Source organism: Amphiura filiformis, chromosome 18, assembly GCF_039555335.1.
Source record: "Amphiura filiformis chromosome 18, Afil_fr2py, whole genome shotgun sequence".
Lineage (NCBI taxonomy): Eukaryota > Metazoa > Echinodermata > Ophiuroidea > Amphilepidida > Amphiuridae > Amphiura > Amphiura filiformis.
The window spans coordinates 64,343,395-64,368,427 of record NC_092645.1 but is presented as its reverse complement, the minus strand read 5'-3'; the positions used below and the strand labels follow the sequence as shown (position 1 = coordinate 64,368,427).

General features: G+C 38.7%; 1 protein-coding gene across 1 annotated transcript in view; it reads right to left on the bottom strand.

Annotated features, from left to right (window-relative positions):
- The window catches only part of LOC140139307 (uncharacterized), a 108,207-nt gene that overhangs the window by 31,283 nt on the left and 51,891 nt on the right, over nucleotides 1–25,033 (bottom strand). The window contains exon 7 of the mRNA XM_072161087.1: nucleotides 1,303–1,381. Within this exon, the coding sequence (XP_072017188.1) occupies nucleotides 1,303–1,381 (79 nt within the window). The remainder of the gene's footprint in view (nucleotides 1–1,302; nucleotides 1,382–25,033) is intronic.

The following is a 25,033-nucleotide window of genomic DNA, read 5'->3' as shown; positions in this document are numbered from 1 at the left end:
AATTTGATGAGGGTAATCTTTAATAATATCTTTGTAAGCTCTACAAAACTCACCTAAACTTGTGAAAACTTCCCTCATGATGTGATGTGAATTTGATGAGGGTAATCTTTAATAATATCTTTGTAAGCCCTACAAAACTCACCTAAACTTGTGAATACTTCTCTCATGATGTGATGTGAATTGGATGAGGGTAATCTTTAATAATATCTTTGTAAGCCCTACAAAACTCACCTAAACTTGTGAATACTTCTCTCATGATGTGATGTGAATTGGATGAGGGTAATCTTTAATAATATCTTTGTAAGCCCTACAAAACTCACCTAAACTTGTGAATACTTTTCTCATGATGTGATGTGAATTGGATGAGGGTAATCTTTAATAATATCTTTGTAAGCCCTACAAAACTCACCTAAACTTGTGAATACTTCCCTCATGATGTGATGTGAATTTGATGAGGGTAATCTTTAATAATATCTTTGTAAGCTCTACAAAACTCACCTAAACTTGTGAAAACTTCTCTCATGATGTGATGTGAATTGGATGAGGGTAATCTTTAATAATATCTTTGTAAGCCCTACAAAACTCACCTAAACTTGTGAAAACTTCTCTCATGATGTGATGTGAATTGGATGAGGGTAATCTTTAATAATATCTTTGTAAGCCCTACAAAACTCACCTAAACTTGTGAATACTTCTCTCATGATGTGATGTGAATTGGATGAGGGTAATCTTTAATAATATCTTTGTAAGCCCTACAAAACTCACCTAAACTTGTGAATACTTCTCTCATGATGTGATGTGAATTGGATGAGGGTAATCTTTAATAATTTCTTTGTAAGCTCTGCAAAACTCACCTAAACTTGTGAAAACTTCCCTCATGATGTGATGTGAATTTGATGAGGGTAATCTTTAATAATATCTTTGTAAGCTCTACAAAACTCACCTAAACTTGTGAAAACTTCCCTCATGATGTGATGTGAATTTGATGAGGGTAATCTTTAATAATATCTTTGTAAGCTCTACAAAACTCACCTAAACTTGTGAAAACTTCCCTCATGATGTGATGTGAATTTGATGAGGGTAATCTTTAATAATATCTTTGTAAGCTCTACAAAACTCACCTAAACTTGTAAATACTTCTCTCATGATGTGATGTGAATTGGATGAGGGTAATCTTTAATAATATCTTTGTAAGCTCTACAAAACTCACCTAAACTTGTGAATACTTCTCTCATGATGTGATGTGAATTTGATGAGGGCCATCTTTAAGTATAATATCTACGTAAGCTCTACAAAACTCACCTAAACTTGTGAAAACTTCCCTCATGATGTGATGTGAATTGGATGAGAACATTCTGGCATGGAAATTTAAACTCTTCTCCTGCAAGCAAAAAAAAAAAAATCAACAGCAAATTAAATAAGAAAGTTTGTGTATATTTCATTACAGTCAAGGAAAAAATTATTAAAAGTGTTTGCCAAAAAACCACCAAAAAAATAGTCAAGATTCCATAAAGAAAGTAATTTGTGATGCAATCAAGCCAAATCAGTCGGAACTCTGAAATATTTACTTTAAGATATAGCCATACAAAGGAAACATTTCCTTTTGTTTCCTCTTGTTTTGGAAACTCTTTAATTGCTCATATCTTTGGAACTGGTTGTTCATTTTCAATGGTGTTTTCTGCAAAATCCAGATTTGCAAATGCTTTTTACTATCCTATAAGAAACTGAAAATTTAATATTTCCGAGTTCCGACTGATTTTGCTTGATCGCTTTACATTTGACAACCTTGTGAGGCTTTTATGATTTCACTTATTTCTGTATACAAGCATAGCACAAGAATTTTAGATCAGAAACTGTCAATCTTCAATCTTATGATAGAAGACAACGCTGATCCAATTCTGATTTTAGCAATCTATATATTGTTCAATTAATTGCCAAATTGATTTTTTACCAATGTGCTAGTCTAGATGAAATCCACCCCCTATGGAAGACATGACCATAAGCTCCCCTACAATGGTGTAGATTTCAAATGGAGTCACCCATTCAGGTGTCCCTATTTGAATTCACACTCCCTGTGTGGAAAATCAAGGCCATGTCTTCCATAGGGGTGTATGGATTTCTCATAGACACTGGTTCAGTAACAAACTCTTGGACGCACCATCACACAAATTTTGTTTAAACTTTGTGATGTGACGACAATTAGCTCCAATGTACACATGGTATACTGTTGCCATGGAAATTAATGCTCCATGATTTTGACAAATTTTGACAGCCATTTTGGATTTCAAAAAGTATCCTGGGCAATGGTTTTTCATGTTCAATTGGGCACAGAATTCCCAATATGCTTTATTTACTCCTACTTAATTGTCACATGACAAGTAAACCTATCACTTGCCGTGATTTTGTTTGCAATCAACTACACTATTCAGCAAATTACTTCAGCGATGTCCGTCTGCTCTGCCTGATTATCGCGTAAAAGGAACTAGGCTATGCAGTTTGACTAGCGAATTAGCCAATCAGAACCCCACTTCCGTATACCCCATGAACTGTGCCAAATTGGCAGACCGCTGAAGTACTGTGCAGAAAACTACAGGCATTGGATCAATATATATTATGTGTATGTGCACATTCTACACAGTCAGTGGGAGAGAGGAGAAATTTCAAAATCATTAATTGCTTGACAACCTCAAATACTTTGAAAAAAAAGACCTCAAATGCTTTGACAATGAGCCTGAATATGACTGAAATGGGCTATACAAGTTTAAATCCATACACCCTCTACTGGAGACATGACCTTAATCTCCCACACAGGGAGCAGAGAAAAGACCTCAAACGCTTTGACAATGAATGTGACTGAAATGGGCTATACAAGTTGACATCCATACACCCTCTACTGGAGACATGACCTTAATCTTCCACACAGGGAGCAGAGAAAAGACCTCAAACGCTTTGACAATGAATATGACTGAAATGGGCTATACAAGTTGACATCCATACACCCTCTACTGGAGACATGACCTTAATCTCCCACACAGGGAGCAGAGAAAAGACCTCAAACGCTTTGACAATGAACATGACTGAAATGGGCTATACAAGTTGACATCCATACACCCTCTACTGGAGACATGACCTTAATCTTCCACACAGGGAGCAGAGAAAAGACCTCAAACGCTTTGACAATGAATATGACTGAAATGGGCTATACAAGTTGACATCCATACACCCTCTACTGGAGACATGACCTTAATCTCCCACACAGGGAGCAGAGAAAAAGACCTCAAACGCTTTGACAATGAACATGACTGAAATGGGCTATACAAGTTGACATCCATACACCCTCTACTGGAGACATGACCTTAATCTCCCACACAGGGAGCAGAGAAAAGACCTCAAACACTTTGACAATGAATGTGACTGAAATGGGCTATACAAGTTGACATCCATACACCCTCTACTGGAGACATGACCTTAATCTTCCACACAGGGAGTAGAGAAAAGACCTCAAACACTTTGACAATGAATATGACTGAAATGGGCTATACAAGTTGACATCCATACACCCTCTACTGGAGACATGACCTTAATCTTCCACACAGGGAGTAGAGAAAAGACCTCAAACGCTTTGACAATGAATGTGACTGAAATGGGCTATACAAGTTGACATCCATACACCCTCTATTGGAGACATATGACCTTAATCTTCCACACAGGGAGCAGAGAAAAGACCTCAAACACTTTGACAATGAATGTGACTGAAATGGGCTATACAAGTTGACATCCATATACCCTCTACTGGAGACATGACCTTAATCTCCCACACAGGGAGCAGAGAAAAGACCTCAAACGCTTTGACAATGAATGTGACTGAAATGGGCTATACAAGTTGACATCCATACACCCTCTACTGGAGACATGACCTTAATCTTCCACACAGGGAGTAGAGAAAAGACCTCAAACGCTTTGACAATGAATGTGACTGAAATGGGCTATACAAGTTGACATCCATACACCCTCTATTGGAGACATATGACCTTAATCTTCCACACAGGGAGCAGAGAAAAGACCTCAAACACTTTGACAATGAATGTGACTGAAATGGGCTATACAAGTTGACATCCATATACCCTCTACTGGAGACATGACCTTAATCTCCCACACAGGGAGCAGAGAAAAGACCTCAAACGCTTTGACAATGAACATGACTGAAATGGGCTATACAAGTTGACATCCATACACCCTCTACTGGAGACATGACCTTAATCTCCCACACAGGGAGCAGAGAAAAGACCTCAAACGCTTTGACAATGAATATGACTGAAATGGGCTATACAAGTTGACATCCATACACCCTCTACTGGAGACATGACCTTAATCTTCCACACAGGGAGTAGAGAAAAGACCTCAAACGCTTTGACAATGAATGTGACTGAAATGGGCTATACAAGTTGACATCCATACACCCTCTATTGGAGACATATGACCTTAATCTTCCACACAGGGAGCAGAGAAAAGACCTCAAACACTTTGACAATGAATGTGACTGAAATGGGCTATACAAGTTGACATCCATATACCCTCTACTGGAGACATGACCTTAATCTCCCACACAGGGAGTAGAGAAAAGACCTCAAACGCTTTGACAATGAATGTGACTGAAATGGGCTATACAAGTTGACATCCATACACCCTCTACTGGAGACATGACCTTAATCTTCCACACAGGGAGCAGAGAAAAGACCTCAAACGCTTTGACAATGAACATGACTGAAATGGGCTATACAAGTTGACATCCATACACCCTCTACTGGAGACATGACCTTAATCTCCCACACAGGGAGCAGAGAAAAGACCTCAAACGCTTTGACAATGAACATGACTGAAATGGGCTATACAAGTTGACATCCATACACCCTCTACTGGAGACATGACCTTAATCTCCCACACAGGGAGTAGAGAAAAGACCACAAACACTTTGACAATGAATGTGACTGAAATGGGCTATACAAGTTGACATCCATACACCCTCTACTGGAGACATGACCTTAATCTCCCACACAGGGAGTAGAGAAAAGACCTCAAACACTTTGACAATGAATGTGACTGAAATGGGCTATACAAGTTGACATCCATACACCCTCTACTGGAGACATGACCTTAATCTCCCACACAGGGAGTAGAGAAAAGACCTCAAACACTTTGACAATGAATATGACTGAAATGGGCTATACAAGTTGACATCCATACACCCTCTACTGGAGACATGACCTTAATCTTCCACACAGGGAGTAGAGAAAAGACCTCAAACACTTTGACAATGAATGTGACTGAAATGGGCTATACAAGTTGACATCCATACACCCTCTACTGGAGACATGACCTTAATCTCCCACACAGGGAGTAGAGAAAAGACCTCAAACGCTTTGACAATGAACATGACTGAAATGGGCTATACAAGTTGACATCCATACACCCTCTACTGGAGACATGACCTTAATCTTCCACACAGGGAGTAGAGAAAAGACCTCAAACACTTTGACAATGAATGTGACTGAAATGGGCTATACAAGTTGACATCCATACACCCTCTACTGGAGACATGACCTTAATCTCCCACACAGGGAGTAGAGAAAAGACCTCAAACACTTTGACAATGAATATGACTGAAATGGGCTATACAAGTTGACATCCATACACCCTCTACTGGAGACATGACCTTAATCTTCCACACAGGGAGTAGAGAAAAGACCTCAAACGCTTTGACAATGAATGTGACTGAAATGGGCTATACAAGTTGACATCCATACACCCTCTACTGGAGACATGACCTTAATCTCCCACACAGGGAGTAGAGAAAAGACCTCAAACACTTTGACAATGAATATGACTGAAATGGGCTATACAAGTTGACATCCATACACCCTCTACTGGAGACATGACCTTAATCTCCCACACAGGGAGTAGAGAAAAGACCTCAAACACTTTGACAATGAATATGACTGAAATGGGCTATACAAGTTGACATCCATACACCCTCTACTGGAGACATGACCTTAATCTCCCACACAGGGAGTAGAGAAAAGACCTCAAACGCTTTGACAATGAATGTGACTGAAATGGGCTATACAAGTTGACATCCATACACCCTCTACTGGAGACATGACCTTAATCTTCCACACAGGGAGCAGAGAAAAGACCTCAAACGCTTTGACAATGAATATGACTGAAATGGGCTATACAAGTTGACATCCATACACCCTCTACTGGAGACATGACCTTAATCTTCCACACAGGGAGTAGAGAAAAGACCTCAAACGCTTTGACAATGAACATGACTGAAATGGGCTATACAAGTTGACATCCATACACCCTCTACTGGAGACATGACCTTAATCTTCCACACAGGGAGCAGAGAAAAGACCTCAAACGCTTTGACAATGAACATGACTGAAATGGGCTATACAAGTTGACATCCATACACCCTCTACTGGAGACATGACCTTAATCTCCCACACAGGGAGCAGAGAAAAGACCTCAAACGCTTTGACAATGAATATGACTGAAATGGGCTATACAAGTTGACATCCATACACCCTCTACTGGAGACATGACCTTAATCTTCCACACAGGGAGCAGAGAAAAGACCTCAAACGCTTTGACAATGAACATGACTGAAATGGGCTATACAAGTTGACATCCATACACCGGACCACACATGCACGCCACCTTCTACTGAAGACATGACCTTAATTTCCCACGCATGGAGTAGTATAAATTCCAAATGACTGAAATGGGCTATTTAAGTTGACATCCGTACACCCTCTACTGAAGACATGACCTTAAACTCCCACACAGGGAGTAGTATAAATTCCAAATGGAGTCCATTTGAAGTTCACACTCCCTAATTAAGGTCATGTCTTCCATAGGGGTGTAGGGATTTCAACTGGATGGAATAACCCAATTCTTCAGCAAGAACCTAAATGGATTCTTGCAGCATGTATAACAAAGTTCTTAACCTGTTTAGGTACATTATTCATTGTGAATTTCTGTTCTTAAACAATAATAAAACTACAGATGATTAATATTAATAAATCATATCTCAGGTATATTGATGTATATTAACTTCAAACAAGCAACAGAAAATCCAAACGATGATACTAATAGCACCACTAATTAATTAGTAGGCCTGGCATTTTCGGGTAATTTTGTACCCGGGTACCCGCCGCAATTTTCGGGCGGGTAACCGGTACCAAATGAAAAAAAAAAAAAAAAAAAAAAAAAAAAAAAAAAAAAAAAAAAAAAAAAAAAAAAAAAAGTTTTGTAGTGTCTCTGGACCTAGACCTAAATGCGAGGATCATTCATGGTTGAATAAAAAAAAATAAAAAAAAAATTTCAAATTTTTTTTTTTTTTTTTTAATTCGGTACCGGGGAGGTATTTCCTACCGGGTAATGTAATCTCGGCGGGTACCCGATTACCCGACCGAAATTGCCAGCCTTATTAATTAGATAAATTAATTTCCTTTCAGAAACCTAATAACAGGTGTCCATTTCACCCTGCAAATGAAATATCTAGAATTACCGTTATTTTATACACAATCAGGATGCATCACACTAATCTATATAAATAAAAGGAAGTCGCTAAATCTTGTCCAGAAGCAGTCTCCGAGATGCTTTCACTTTCAGCTCTGATTTATTCGTACATTGATCGGGTACATATTGCCATTGTTATGCCAGCTGATGCCAGACATCCATGTCCATGACCCCAGGTTGCGACGGTCTGTGAGATCCCATGACCTAGCAGTGGAAGTCCCAAGATCAAACCTTGTCAGCCATGAAAGATCATTTCTACCATCTACAGCCCAATTATGGAATTCTCTACCTGCCCAAATTCCAGCCATTAGATCGAGGGCCAGCTTTAGCAGGGAGGTTAATCGCTTTCTGGGTGCATCCTCGTCAGCAGCTTCTAAATGATTTATTTGTCTCTGCTGTTAATGCCCAGTTATGCCATGTCGTAAAAAAAAAAAAAAAAAAAAAAAAATAAACCATCTGGCGTTCATTTTGCAAAACTATTCAGTAACTATGGAAATAACAAAAAAATGTTCGGTTGCTAGGCCGTTGAGGTCAATAACCTTGTGGTTCAGTTCATGACAGCAAGCGCGTCAAATCCAACACGCGGTAAGTGGCGGCGTCACGCACCTGCTTGCGTGCACAGCACCATGGTTTCACGCGCATTGCGGTAGCATGGTATGGGCGCATTTAATGTTGGCTTACCGCGAGTAGGCCTCGTATGTTTGTCTGGGTGTGTGCGTGACTAATGCCCCAGCATACTTTCCTGCCGCTTGCCGCTGCGGCAGCGGCAAGCGTTCAACCAATGACAAGCCTTGATTGTGTCCGTTTGTCTGTAATGCGCGTGCGCCACGCCGCTCAGCGGCAAGCGGCAGGGTAGTATAAAACCAGCTTAACTGTTAGGAATTTGGAAGGGGGCACACTCGGAAGTTTTTGCCGCCACCTTTGCCACTGGCTTTTCATTGTGTCGCGCGCGCCCGTTCAGCCGGCTGTGTCCCTCAGAATTGGAAAGCGGGGTCAAAGCAAAGGCCTTGAAGCCATTTCTGGGGGATCATTGGGTGTAAGCTGATGAAAAAGGGGGGGGGGGGGGTATTGGTGACAGATTTGCAAAAATATTGCCATTAAACCATCTGACGTTCATTTTTTCAAAACTATTCAGTAACTATGGAAATAACAAAAAAAATGTTCGGTTGCTAGGCCGTTGAGGTCAATAACCTTGTGGTTCAGTTCATGACAGCAAACGCGTCAAATCCAACACGCGCGGTAAGTGGCGCGTCACGCACCTGCGCGTACACAGCACCATGGTTTCACGCGCATTGCGGCGCATGGTATGGACGCATTTAATGTTGGCTTACCGCGAGTAGGCCTACGTATGTTTGTCTGGGTGTGTACGTGACTAATGCCCCCAGCATACTTTCCTGCCGCTTGCCGCTGCGGCAAGCGGCAGGGCGTTTCAACCAATGACAAGCCTTGATTGTGTCCGTTTGTCTGTAATGCGCGTGCGCCACGGCGCTCAGCGGCAAGCGGCAGGGTAGTATAAAACCAGCTTAACTGCTAGGAATTTGGAAGGGGGGGGGCACACTCGGAAGTTTTTTGCCGCCACCTTTGCCACGGCACCATTGTGTCGCGCGCCCGTTCAGCCGGCTGTGTCCCCTCAGAATTGGAAACGGGGTCAAAGCAAAGGCCTTGAAGCCATTTCTGGGGGATCATTGGGTGTAAGCTGATGAAAAAGGGGGGGGGGGGGGATTGGTGACAGATTTGCAAAACAAGTCCACTTTCAGATGGAATGTTAAAATATAGATAACAGAGTCGTTCAACTGTTCAGTATAGCCCGAAAAGATTAAATGATAGGGGGTGGGTGAGCCCACTTTAGTGGAACTTGAAAGTCCACATTTATTAAATTCTGCGATATTCACTTAAAGTTATTTAGCTTCTTTAATATGACAGGAGCTAACATCGAGCTAACATGGTCATTACTATACTGGATGAATAATCTACACCAAGACACCATGATTATCATCATCACCGTTTACCATGTTTACTAACCACTCCCGTGTACTAACCGCTCCTGTCTACTCAACTAGCGGGGACCCGCGCGAAGCGCGGGTCTCCCGCTAGTTACAAATATTGCAATCTAAAGGTGACGATATAAATCCAGAATTTTGGAAAGACGTGATGGGCACTATTGTCTTTCTTACAGAGCCCCCTAATTGGTTAATTGCATGATATAATCATCTAAGTAACCAATCAAAACAGAGCTTTTAGATATCTTAGTACTTTTAAGCTTCATCCCCTGTCAGCCATATTGACTTTTCTTATCATATATCTGATTGGCTAAATACATGATATAGTAGAAGTCTGGTCATTAAGATTTTGTATCAGTTGGAGGGCTGATTTCTGAATATAATTTATCCGATAGGGGAGTTAGGGGCTGTGCAAAATACGGTATGCCAAAAAACCTTGCCCCCTCAAGACATGCCAAAAATTGCTTGTCTCCACTTGCTGCCCACCCCCACCCCGTTGGTAAATTTCAAAATGGCCTGCCAAATTGCCCTCCCTCCAAATAAGGTATGCCAAAAAACCTCGCCCCCTCAAGGCATGCCAAAAATTGCTTGTCTCCGCTTGCTGCCCACCCTCCCTCCCATTTGCACATGCCAAATTTGCAAACCTATAAATGGTCTAGATAGATATATAGTGCATTATTAGAATGTGTCTGTACTGTTTTCCTAAGCCTTTATAAAAAATGCCCCCAAATCTCTCTTGCCTGCCCTTTGAATTGCCAAAAAATCATTCCCTCTTTTGACCTGCCAAATTAGTTATCCCCTTTTACCCTGCCAAAAATTATGTGCCCCTTCTTTTCGCCAAGGGAACGGGAAGATAAAATACTGATTGCACATCCCCTTAGCTCTCTGGTTATGATCTTTACAAATCTGGACTGAAAAGTAGAAATTTGCTGAAGCAAACACAAAAAAGGTGAAGAGAAAATCCAGTTTCAGAAGTAACTTGGTGGTCCTTTACATGCTGCACTCTAAACATGGTCACCATCATGGGGCTATTGTAGTTGAAATCCATACACCCCTAAGGAAGATATGACCTATCTCCTACACAGGGGGTGTAGATCTCAAATGTAGTCACCAATTCAGGTAGCCTCATTTAGATTTCAGCTGTAAAAGACCATTAGGTGATGATTTGTCTTATTTTGATTCATCAATATAGACTAGCTCTGATACCACTCTTCATAGGTAAAATGGTCTGTTTGCCCTTTGAGCTCAAAATTTATTTGGGTCGATAAGTTTTTTTTTTTTTAAGATCCCAAAGAATGCTAAAATCCCACTGGAACACACAGAATTTGTGAAAATTATTCAAATTTTTGTTCTGATACGTTATAGCAAAGCTTGGTGGAATTTATGTTGCAGAATAAAGCATCATGATATTAAAAATCTCTTGGTGGAGTTTAACATTTTACAATACATCCCGGTAGGGAATTCCCCAGGTGTACAGCAGTGAGCATTTGTTTTACAGCATTCATTGACATCTCTAGGTGAATAAATTGGGTCTATATCTTTTAAGATCAAAATTTCACCAATATTTAGTGCTGAGAACTGCATCAAAATTTCTACTTTAAAAAAACAGCGACTGTGATTTTTTAATTTTTTGGGTCGGTCGGGAAAAGGCAATCAAACCTCTTTTCTAATTAGCTCTTATTCCAACTAAAAGACCATAATATACATGATTAGTGGTAGGTTGCCCCACCCCCATGTCACTGTTCTGTCGGTGATTACCCAAGGATAATCAACACGCATGTTCGGCAAAATCTGTGCAATACAGGTATTGTATTATCAGCCAATCAAGTAATTGATTTTCTAACTGCAGTATTACCAGTATACTTAACACGTGAAGTATTCTGGCTAAAATGATCAGTTTGTGATTTGAAGGAGAGCTGATAACACCACCATGGCTAGATTTGCATTTTGCAGGATTCCTTGTATACTCCTATGTTATGTAGGAATGGCATTGGGGTTATACTTGATTTTGTTTTCATGTAGTGCCCAGATGACTGTGAATGGACAGGACAATAATGAGGCAATTAAGTGTGTCAAAGAGGCAGATAGGTCGTATGGATATAGAAATGAAGTAAGATGTCGTATGGAATGCTCATCTAACTGCACCTGTACCTTGAGTGATGCCGCCATAATCAGTAACTGTACCAATGGAAATGTGTTTACGACTCAAGTTTTGTATCCACCAGGTGATGTAGATGATCTCTACTGGGATCGCTGCACCTTGCATAGTATTGAACCAAGGGCATTTGCAAGGTTTGGTGGGAGGTTACTATACTTGTATCTGAATCACAATGCATTGGGTGAGATAGATACTGGTGTGTTTGCAGGACTGACAAGGCTGGAGAGGTTACACCTGGATCACAATGCATTGGGTAAGATAGAGACTGGTGTGTTTGCAGGACTGACAAGTCTGCATGTGTTACACCTGGATCACAATGCATTGGGTGAGATAGAGACTGGTGTGTTTGCAGGACTGACAAGTCTGCTGTGGTTACACCTGGATCACAATGCATTGGGTAAGATAGAGACGGGTGTGTTTGCAGGACTGACAAGGCTGTGGGAGTTACACCTGGATCACAATGCATTGGGTAAGATAGAGACGGGTGTGTTTGCAGGACTGACAAGGCTGAGGGAGTTACACCTGGATCACAATGCATTGGGTGAGATAGAGACTGGTGTGTTTGCAGGACTGACAAGGCTGCTGTGGTTACAGCTGGATCACAATGCATTGGGTAAGATAGAGACTGGTGTGTTTGCAGGACTGACAAGGCTGCTGTGGTTACAGCTGGATCACAATGCATTGGGTGAGATAGAGACTGGTGTGTTTGCAGGACTGACAAGGCTGGTGTGGTTACAGCTGGATCACAATGCATTGGGTAAGATAGAGACTGGTGTGTTTGCAGGACTGACAAGGCTGCTGTGGTTACAGCTGGATCACAATGCATTGGGTGAGATAGAGACTGGTGTGTTTGCAGGACTGACAAGGCTGCTGTGGTTACAGCTGGATCACAATGCATTGGGTAAGATAGAGACTGGTGTGTTTGCAGGACTGACAAGGCTGCTGTGGTTACAGCTGGATCACAATGCATTGGGTAAGATAGAGACTGGTGTGTTTGCAGGACTGACAAGGCTGCTGTGGTTACAGCTGGATCACAATGCATTGGGTAAGATAGAGACTGGTGTGTTTGCAGGACTGACAAGGCTGCTGTGGTTACAGCTGGATCACAATGCATTGGGTGAGATAGAGACTGGTGTGTTTGCAGCACTGACAAGGCTGCTGTGGTTACAGCTGGATCACAATGCATTGGGTAAGATAGAGACTGGTGTGTTTGCAGGACTGACAAGGCTGCTGTGGTTACAGCTGGATCACAATGCATTGGGTGAGATAGAGACTGGTGTGTTTGCAGGACTGACAAGGCTGGTGTGGTTACAGCTGGATCACAATGCATTGGGTAAGATAGAGACTGGTGTGTTTGCAGCACTGACAAGGCTGGAGTGGTTATACCTGGATCACAATGCATTGGGTAAGATAGAGACTGGTGTGTTTGCAGGACTGACAAGGCTGGAGTGGTTAAACCTGGATCACAATACATTGGGTGAGATAGAGACTGGTGTGTTTGCAGGACTGACAAGTCTGCAGTGGTTACACCTGAATCACAACGCATTGGGTACGATAGCTTTCAATGCCTTTGGATCATTGAGCAGCCTACATGTTCTGAGTATATCCTACAATAAGCTATCATTTCTACATCCTGGCACATTTCAAAACCAAACATATCTTCGAGACCTGAGACTTGATCATAATCAGCTTCATTATCTTCCAGAGAGCATCTTTCACAACCTGACTCATGTACAGTATTTAAACCTTTCTGAAAATAATTTGGATCAACTTCCAATACTATCGCAGTGTACTTCTTTAAAAACAATTAACATTAAAGAAAATCCACTGCTGTGGATACACAGTGAAGTATTTTCAGGGTTAAGCAAAAATGCTACCATCATCGTCACCAGCCATGCAACATGTTGTTATACATCATCTGTCCAGTGTAAAAGTGAAGAGCCACGTTCCCCATTCCTAACATGTGCACGCATGTTAACCTATAATTTCCTTCGAATCCTTATGTGGTTTTTGAGTGTCTTTGGCATTCTTGGAAATGTATCTGCTGTATACACCAGATTCAAGCATAGGCGGCAAAGCAACAAGATCCAGTTTCTTCTCATCACAAACCTCTCAATATCCGATCTAACAATGTGCATATACCTGATCATTTTGCTTGCAGCAGATGCATATTACATGGATTTTTTCCCATCACATTCTGAATCTTGGCGAAGAAGCTCACTGTGTAGGTTTGCGGGAGCCGTATCTGTTTTATCTAGTGAGGCTTCAGCTTTCTTTATAACCCTTATAAGCATAGACCGTTTTCTGGGCATCAAGTACCCATTTGGAGGCAGACGTCTAGGAAGCAAATTAGCACGTAAGCTAGTGGTAATCATGTGGCTGATAGCACTCAGCCTCAGCATCACCACATTTGTGTTGGCAGGAGTAGGCTCTACTGCTTACTCAGCTTCAGAGATTTGTGTTGGGATCCCAATATCCCGACTTAAGGTTTATAATGAAAGCACCACTAGCATCCATACAGGCATTACTATCTGGTCCTATTTAACCAAGTATGAACACATATCACACAGTGTACTTAATTACACAAAAGCCTCGATGTACCTGTCCATTGCAATGTTTACAGGACTTAACCTTGTGTGTTTCCTAATAGTGGCTTTCTGCTACATATCCATTTTCATAATTGCCAAAAAAACATGCCAGGCCTCTGGACGTTCTCAAACATCCAAGGAAGAAACACGCATGGCTATGAAGATGTCTCTTCTTGTCCTCACAGACCTTTTGTGCTGGGTACCGATTGGGATTCTATCGATTCTTGTCCAGGCCGGCGCGGTAGAAGTAAGCCCTACTGCGTATGCCTGGATAGCAACAATTGTGCTGCCGATCAATTCCACCATCAATCCATTTCTGTATACCTTGGCTGGGTATTTATTTGATGGAGTAAAGTGCCAATGCTGTAAGCGTCGAGGACAAGATGAGGACATCCCAATGAGAGAAATTGTAGGGCAAAGAAATTGAAAAAAAAAAAATATCAGACAAACTTGAGACCAGTCATGGCAATGTGGCTAGATTAAGAATAATAAGAACAATGGCTCATTTAAATCTTTGGCACTGCATAATAATAATAGTTTTATTAATGTCTAAGCACATGTACAGCAAAAAAACTATGCACTATGCAATATGAAAGATTTGAATAGAGCTACAGTTGAGATATATCCCTGCTGACAATGGGCTACCGTAAAAACTCGATAGTTAGCATATGTGCTTACTATCGAGCGCTTTTAAAACATGCAAACATGAAGAGCCCCATCCACAAAAGTGTAAAGGGTTTTGAGCAGCACATATGGTCATTTTCACGGTAAAGGGTGTAACTTTGGATTTTTAACATTTTAATCCGTAGTGTTCTAATAAAGCCACAGAATTCCATGATTTTTGGCCACATAAGTCATCTAGTTAGCAGCTACCTTGGGTAGCATAATCAGCTATGGGAGTTACTGCGTTCAGTTTTAGCAGGCTTAAATGTACTTAATATTGCCATTTTGAAAAACTATAAAAACAGTAACATCTTTGTAAAACCCTGTGTTTTCTTCAGTTAGTTCATGGATAATTTTTCTTATCCTGAAAGTACAGTCATATGTTCAGTAAACACTGCCACATTAGATTTAATTGTGAACAGCCCTGTATTTTTTTTTACCTGTCTTCGATATTTGTTGTTTCGGAGGCCTCATTTTCCGTTAACAATTGTTAACAAACTTTGTGGGTGTAGCTTTGGTTCATAATTCTTGGTTATTTCTTTACTTCTTCTTGATTCATAACAGTTGTTATCTTAACTTGAAATGGGTAACAAAAATTAGTCGATTTGCAAGCTTTTAAAATTTGTATAAAATCTTGACTTCAAAGAGCCGTTTTCCGTTAACTTTTTGAAGCCTCGAAACAAACTGTTCAGCAAGCTTGTGCAAATATAAATAAAAGAGCTCATCCAATCTATTTATCAAAATGTAGTAAAGTAGATCCTCAAGTCACATGTGATAAATCTACAATATCTGCCGCATAGAATCATTGATTCAATACACACAAGAAAATAACAGCTTAGATGATCCCAACACTGTTGTTTTCAAAAAAATTACTTCTGCAATGTTTAACAATTGTTAACATGAAGCCTCCGAAACAAAAAAATGACTTGCTGTGATAATTTAATTTTTGTCACAACTGAAATTCAATACTTAGAAGCAAAGCATGAAAATTGGTAATTGTGATATTTTTTACCTATTTTTTATGTCAACTTGTAGTAGTTAGCCAAATATTTTACTTACTGATCACCTGTGTTGTTAACTGAAGCCTCCGAAACACAAATCGCTTGAATTGCCAATTCTAAAAAATAACTCCAATTTCTGTGAAACTTGGCTGGGAGGTTCCTTTCATCAAGTAGTATTTGTACATGAAGTTAGACATTCAAATTGTTTTAGGAACCCAATTAAAACTTAAAAAATATGTTTAAGGTTTGGAAATTTCCATTGTAAATGACACTTGATGTTAAAAATTTTCAAAACTGCAATTACAAACATAGCAAAACATGGTATAAAATTTAACTTACAATGTATATCTGTACTTTGACTTACTTTGGAATGGGATTTCACATGTATTCCAGCTTTCATGTCATAATTTTCTGAGGTTATGTAAAATACATTTTTTCTTAGATTTTAACCAAAAGTGTTATGGAAATGTCACATTTTTTATTAGAAATCAAAAGGTTTAAGCCTTGAAACATTATTTTACTGGAATTTTTAAAAGTTGCTTCTATGCATGATTTCAGTAAACAGAAACATATTTAAGTGGTTTGAAATTTTGACCCTAAAAATCAAAAGTTACACCCTTTACTGTGAAAATGACCATATACTGAACATGTAAACCTGCAAATGTGTGTCTCAACCCCATTAGCTCAGTTGGTAAAGCGACAGACTTTCATGTTTTCAAAAGCGCTCAATAGTAAGCACATATGCTAACTATCGAGTTTTTACGGTATTCCACTTGAAATCTGTACAACTCCTATGGATGACATGACCTTAATCTTCCACACAGAGAGTGTGGATTTCAAATGGGGCGCCACCTAAATGGGTGACTTCATTTGAGATCCACACCCCTTGTGTGGAAGATTAAGGTCATGTCTTTCATAGAGGGTGTATGGATTTCAACTGGATTAACCCAGTATAATGCCATATGCTGCCTCATGTATTCTATTTATCAATTTTTGTAGAGATAGTGTTCTTTTGCATCTAGGGTTCACTTTGTGATAAAAGCATGACAGTTTTCACACATGATGTACAAGAACCAAGCTTTAATTCAAATTTGGAGCCATTTTGGATTTGACCCCTGGTGACCGTTAGAGGTCAAGAAAGGTGATACGTTGATAAAACATTGAAAATGCTCCAATCTTGTTGAAAGATATACCAAATTACTTATCTGATCACAAGGAATATAAAAAGGACATAGTTTGTGCAATCTACAACACTACAATGGTGTCCTACAAAAACCTAAGTTTTAGGTAAAATGTCACCTTTAAGATTGCGAAGGGGTGAACAATTCAAATTACTCAGATTCTACACTTCGTCTTCATGTGTGGAAACTCTCATGCTTTTATCATAAAGAGGGCAATGTTTTGGGTTAGCTGCTGTACTATTATAGTCTAGTATTTATTTGTACATAATAATGGGATATTCCAGTTGAAATCCATACACCCCCTATGGAAGACATGACCTTAACCTCCCACACAGGTGGTGTAAATTTCAAATGGAGTCACCCATTCAGGTAACCAGATTTGGAATTCACATTCCTTGCATGTGTGGAAGAGCTTAATCTTTAAAGTAAGGTAAATGTATTGGGGGTGTATGAATTTCAACTGGAATAGACCAATAACCCCTAGATATGGTGTTATTGGCCACATAAAGGGTTAATAAGTTCTAAGTTCCCACATCGAGACTGTTTAGAATAACTCAAAAAGTGTATCGCAAAAATTAATACATTATAACAGTATAATGGTAGCACAATGTGTTTGACACACCTGATCTACAATGTAATTCACAATGTCAAACATTATTGCGTTGGGTCAAAATGGCTCCATGTAACAAAAGATGTAGATTTGAAAGTTGCACTTTGAACCATTCAACTTTCAAAATACAGTAAGCCTGACCTATTCATCATACATTGTATTCTGCATGTTTTGTGAGATTTGAATGGACCAAACTGCAACTTTCAAATCTGCAACTTTTCCTGCAAAATGACCCGGCAAAATGAGCCATTAATTGTGACTGAACGCAACAAATTGTGACTTTTTTCGAGTTATTTGAAAAAGGCCTACGGGTGAACTTAGAACTTGTGTAGGCCCCATGTGGCTATATTTGTAAATTGATATCAATTGGAAACTACATTTTTCAATGTGACAATAATGTACTTTTCTAGTTCTAGTGACACAAATTGTGATTATTTTGGCGATATATTCTGTCACTTTTTCTGTCACAGATAATCAAAAGTAATTTTCTGCATCAATTATGATCATGGGTGTATTCCTAATACATTTGGGTGTATTCCTAATACATTTGGATGTATTCCTAATACATTTGGGTGTATTCCTAATACATTTGGATGTATTCCTAATACATTTGGGTGTATTCCTAATACATTTGGATGTAATCCTAATACATTTGGGTGTATTCCTAATATATTTGGGTGTAGTCCTAATACATTTGGGTGTATTCCTAATACATTTGGGTGTATTCCTAATACATTTGGGTGTATTCCTAATACATTTGGGTGTATTCGAATATATTCTGCATCAATTATGGTCATGTTTCAATATATTGCCATGTAAGTAGCCGTTGATCGGACGTCATCAGTGTTACAGAATATGATTGAGCCATCATCCATGACTGATGATAACTTTCATTGTATGGGCAGTTTGCAGCATGATCATTATTGTAATTAATTAAGGGGGTACTACACCCGTGTGGTAAATGTGTGACTATTTTTGCATTTTTCTCAAAAAATAATAACACACTGGTAACAAAAGTTATGTATATTATTGGGGCAAGGAATCCAATAACTACACTGAAATTTCAGTGACTCAAGACAAGTGGTTCAGTATATATGATAGGAAATGAGGTACATCCTAGCTGTACCTTATTTCTTATCATAAATAACGAACCGCTTGTCTTGGGTCACTAAAATTCCAGTGTAGTAATTGGATTCCTTGCCCCTATAATATACAAAACTTTTGTTACAAGTGTGTTATTAGTTTTTGAGAAAAAGGCAAAAATAGACACAAATTTATCGAGGGGTGTAGCTGAGACTAGTCTCAGGGTGTAGTACCCCCTTAAGTACCTAGAATAGGACATTCCATTTAAAATCCACTTCCCCCTGTGGAAGATGTTACAAATACCTTCGACAGAGGGAGTATGAGTTTCAAATGGAATAAACACATTAGGCAGCTCCATTTGAATTTGATACACCCTCTGAAAATGATGCAACCTGAATCTTCCACAGAAGGAGGGTGAGTTTCAAATAGAGTTGGTAAATGAAAATTTTGAAATTCATACACCCTCTGTGGAAGATATTTCCAGAATCTTCCACAGGAGGAGTGTGAATTTCATCTGGAATAGCCTCTCAATGAACCAAAACAACAGATTCAGTCTTGATTCCATTTAAGGCAAAAAAAAATTGTATCGCACTTTAAGCTAGAAAATCAGGATCAGTCAGTTAATTTCATTTTGAAATATTAGTCGGGTATCTACCAGGCTTTAATGTGCATCCCCCCAGGACTCTACCAAACCAACTTTTTTAGCTTCCTTTTATGGTCCTATAACACATTCAAGATGTTAACAAAAAAATATTTCCTGGCACTCGGCCATATTCAAGGTTATAGATCAACACAGGGGTCAAATTTCAAAGTTGCTAAAATCTGGTTAACAAGCACACCAAATTATTCCTCTCATTGCAAGGATTCAGAAAAAGTATAGTTTGACCTACCTGCGACTTACCGTTCTTGAGTTATAAGCAAAAGGTCAAATTTTGAGCGGTGGTCAGTTTTTTGGCCACACAGGGCCAAAAATTAAAAATGCTCTGATTTCAACGCAAATGGTCTCATATTGCTCGTCATGCAAAAGCAAGTCAAAAAAGGAATTGTTTGCACTATCTAAAATGCTTCGTTATTGACAAAATTGGAAATAAAGGTCAATCCCCCATTACAGCCTATTGACCACAACCTATGTTGTGACGCTTCCTAGGTAAATGTGAAACATCCTACATGGTTACAACTATTCCTTATTTGACTTATTTTTACATAACAAGCAATTGAGACCAATTTCTTTAAAATCGGAGCATCTTTAATTTTTGGCCCCTGTGTGGCCAAAAAAACTGACCACCGCCCAAAATTTGACCTTTTTGCTTATAACTCAAGAACGGTATGTCGCAGGTAGGTCAAACTATACTTTTTCTGAATCCTTGCAATGAGAGGAATAATTTGATGTGCTTGTTAACCAGATTTGAGCAAGTTTGAAATTTGACCCCTGTGTTGACCTATAACCTTGAATATGGCCGGAGTGCCGGAAATATTTTTTGTTAACATCTTGAATGTGTTATAGGACCATAAAAGGAAGCTAAAAAAGTTGGTTTGGTAGAGTCCTGGGGGGATGCACATTAAAGCCTGGTAGATACCCGACTATATTTGCTACAGACGATATTTAAAACATACACCCAAATCTCCGCAAAATACATTGGTAAATGATAGCAAGAGGTATTAGCACCGATATTCAGGATCACTGCCACTATGGACTTACTGAACTCTACTTTTGTTTAATTCAACTTTCCACAAGGATATCGCAACCTGCTTACATAATACGCGTGTCAAACTCGCTATTCTGCAGCTCCAACGCTTAACGAAATGCAAAGGAAAGAAAACATCCCAGCAACAATATAGCACCGGCATTCTGGATCGCTGTCATTAATAAAAGACTCTACGTTTGTTTTATTCTACTTCTATCAAGGATATCGCGGACTGATTATATATTCATGTTTACGTGTGTCAAAACTCGCTATATTCTGCAATTCTAACATGTAACAAAACGCAGAGGCAAGAAAAACATCCCAGCAACAGACATTCTATGTTATGACTTTTGTTGTATTCTACGTACTTCTATCAAGGATATCGTGGACTACTTAGATTCATAGTCACAACTCGCTATATTCTGTACTCTAATGCTAAAATGGGCTATTCCAGAAAATAGATGCACACCCCCTATAGAGGAGTTCGGATATCCGGACTTTTTGTCCACTCGTGACTGTTGGAAATCCAGACTTTAAAAGTGCCCAAAGGCAAAAAAATCCGCAGAAAAATAGTTTAAAATCAGAAATCCTCAATTTGAGAGCTCATTTTCAACATTTCCGAGATTTTCTCTTCATTTGATTGATTTCCAAGTTTTTCCAGTAACATTGGCAACTGGAAATCCAGTCGTTTTCAGAAAGCAGACTTGGAAATCCGGACATTTCTTTGCTTGAAAATTTATAGGGGGTGTACACCTATTTTCTGGAATAGCCCAATGTAACACGAAAGGCAGCATTGAAATCCTGTAACATTCGTCATTGGGCTTTCCCAGTTGAAATCCATACACCCCCTGTGGAAGACATGACCTTAATCTCCCATGCAGGTAACCCGATTTGAAATTCACACGCCCTGTGTGGGAGAATAAGTGCATATCTTTCATAGGGGTCAGGGTTCCCGCTAGGTCCAAATATTATGGGGTCCAGTTGGACCCCATAATCTGCAAAATTTGAAAACTATGGGGTCCCAAACAATTTTTGGGGGTCGTGAACACAAATTCTGCCACGCTTACAAATGATGGGGTCCAGTTGGACCCCATAATTTTCAAAATTTGAAAAATATGGAGTCCATTATGATTTTACTGTGCTAAAAGACGCAAAGACTCGGTGTAGCGGGAACCCTGATAGGGGTATGTGTATGGATTTCAACTGGAATAGCTTATTTAATGATATTTGTCAAGTTTGTTGTTTTATTGTTTTTGTAAATGTGATGATATGTACATTGTAATTCATATTCAGAGAGAACCTTACTTTAAAATATGTTGATCAAACTATTGTGTTTTAGCAATGTGATTCCAAAACTAGTCATATGACTTGTGAAGTACTATGATTTCAATGTTATAAACCTGTAACATATCATGAAGAACCTGAAGGCACATAGTCAAATGTTTAATTATATCCTATATCATTTTATATGCATCATGTATTTATAATATGTGTCTAGTTATATGTACCGTATTCGTCCGAGTATAGTCCCACGCTCGAGTATAATCCCACCCCCCATTTTTCGAAAAATTTCAGAAATTGTAAAAAAAAAAAAAAAAAAAATTTTTTTTTTTTTAGTTTATTTTTTTTCGGTTTTGGAGTGTCCCTGGATCTAGACCTAGATGCTAGGATCATTCATGGTTGACCTAAAAAAAAAAAAAATTAAAAAAAATTCAAGATATTTTGTATTTTTAATATGAAAATTGATAATTTGTATTCATGTCATACTCTATTAATGATTTCAAAATGCATTGAATTTTTTTTTTTTTTTTTTTTTTTTTGAAATTGAGTATAATCCCACCCCCAATTGTGAAAAATTTTCACATAAAAAAACGGGTGGGACTATACTCGGACCAATACGGTAATTGGTAATTCATATTCAGACAGAAATATCTGTTTTATTTACAGAATGGGAAATCTATTGTGTTTTAACAATGTATTCCCAGAAAACTTCTTGATTTTGTTGTATTCAGACAGAGACTTTGGCTTATATGCATACTTATATAGACACACAGAGATCTGAAATTACTGTTTATCGTGTATTTTAAAACATTATTTTGTCACGTTATTGTTTTATTGTTTTTGTTTATGCATATTGTAATTCATACTCACACAAAAATTAAGCCCTAAATGTCTGTGATGATGAGATCCCAAAATTTATTTTGTTAAAATGTATACAGATAGGAAAGTTGACATGTAAAATGTGCGCATACCTAGTCACGATTATGCACTTTCAGTTTCCCACGCGTTTGAACGGGAATTGGATTGCGTACTTTTTCGATGTCTAGTGAGCAAATTTTTTCATTATTTTGAGAAAATGATGTCAAATTTTCTATTCTATATTGTTTGGTAATAATGTCTTTTGCCAATAGTATGTTTAAAGTTGTAATTTTGTGTTTTTGATCGCAAAGATCGGATATTTTCGTTCGATTAAATTCTGAACCCTTCGCAAGGGTGCCGATTTGACAGAACTTTGACGATAATTTTGCCTTTTTGGAAACTTAAATGCTTTCGATCCTTAATTTTGTTTCAACCGAGTCTTAAATTATCAAGCACAATACAGTTGGTACCACATTTATATACATTGATGAAATTTTAAAGATTTTTTTTCAAGTTTCTAACCGGCGCAAATCGTTAAGTGTGTATTTCCCATTGACATCCAAAATGGCGTAAGCCAGTCCTCAATATACATAGGTACGGCGTATATAGGACTGGCAAGCGAGTCTACGCATACCTGTAGACGCACAGAGTCAAAGACTGATGCTATACTTTAGTACTTACTGACTCACTGAACTATCTATCTGTGTATTGTGTATTTTAAAACATTGTCAAGTTATTGTTTTATTGTTACATCATGACATGTATATTGTAATTCAATTTCATACTCAGACAAAGCCCTAAATGTCTATGATGAAACCTATTGTGTTTTAACAATGGGATCCCTAAGACTCTCAGTGTATTGTTCTTGTTTAACTTATATTCAGACAGAAAAGTTGATGTAATGGTTAATTATTCCAGTTGAAATCCATACACCCCCTGACATGTAATCTCCCACACATGGGGCGCGACTTTCAAATGGGGTTACCTGAATGGGTGACTTCATTTGAAATCTACACCCCCTATGTGGAAGATTAAGGTAATGCCTTCCATAGGGTGTGGGAATTTCAACTGGAACAGCCTTATCGACCTGTCAAGCAATTGCCTATGACATGGATATTATTATTGTTGTTGTTGTTGTTGTTATTATATTATTATTATTATTATTATTATTATTATTATTATATATTATTATTATTATTATCATTTGTAGCAGTTGTATGATCAGGAATCTTCTGAAATTTGTTCAGAAATTTAGTCCAATAAGATGTAAACAACACAACGAATCACATGAGCAGGTGGTATGGTATATGCGTCATCATGCATCACAAAATTGCTCGTACTTGACCCAGCATAATGAACTATGTGGTCGAATATGCGTTCAAATTGCCAGAAGTCCTCCTAAAAAGGTTTATTCAAACAAATATTTGTAATGATTTTTTGTATGTACTCAAGTACTGTGTTGCTACAATAACCCTAATACCTTGCTTGCTGTTTTCTAAGCCTGGAATCTTATTTTGTAGCCAAGGAAATGGGAACTTAAAGGACGGAAGAAAGAAGATGAAGACCAGACCGGTGATAGCAAGCTAGCCACAGGCATTGACCTGGCCGGCCAGGGTTTCATGTGTATATATCGGTTCAGCCAATTAAGGGAAGCGGAAGAAGGATGCAGGATGAAGAGAACACTGGTAATTATAGCAAGCTACGGGCACTGACCTGGTCGACCAAGGTTTTCGTGTGTGTTTATCGGCTAAGATTATTGGGCAATCGCCAGTATCGCGTGGGGTGCATGGGACTTTGGGCTATAGTATTTTACTGTGCTGTAGGATTTGTACAATTCAGCAAAGATAGGGTTATAATTAATGCATGCTCAAGATACTGAACTGAACTGTAAATTATACAATTCTATTTTATGATATTTTTTCATATCTTTGTTCATTATTTTATTAAGTCAGACACAAATGTTACTAACATTTGTGTATCTCATAATTTTACATGTATTTGCAACACTTCATTTTAATATTGGGCTATTCCACTTGAAATCCATACAACCCTTATGAAAGACATGACCTTCATCTTCCAACAGGGAGTGTGAATTGCAAATGAGTTACATGAATGGGCGACTCCATTTGAAATCTACACCCCTATTATGGGAGATTAAGGTCATGCCCTATATAGGGGTGTATGGATTTAAACTAGAATAGCCCTTTCTATATCATCTTGATGTTATTTATTGTCGGTATTTTATGTCAAAAACAAATAAAGTGTAAAAAAATCGATTGTTGTAAATTTGCCTTTCAATTCTATGTTTTAAATTCCAACTTGATCAGTTTCATCGGAT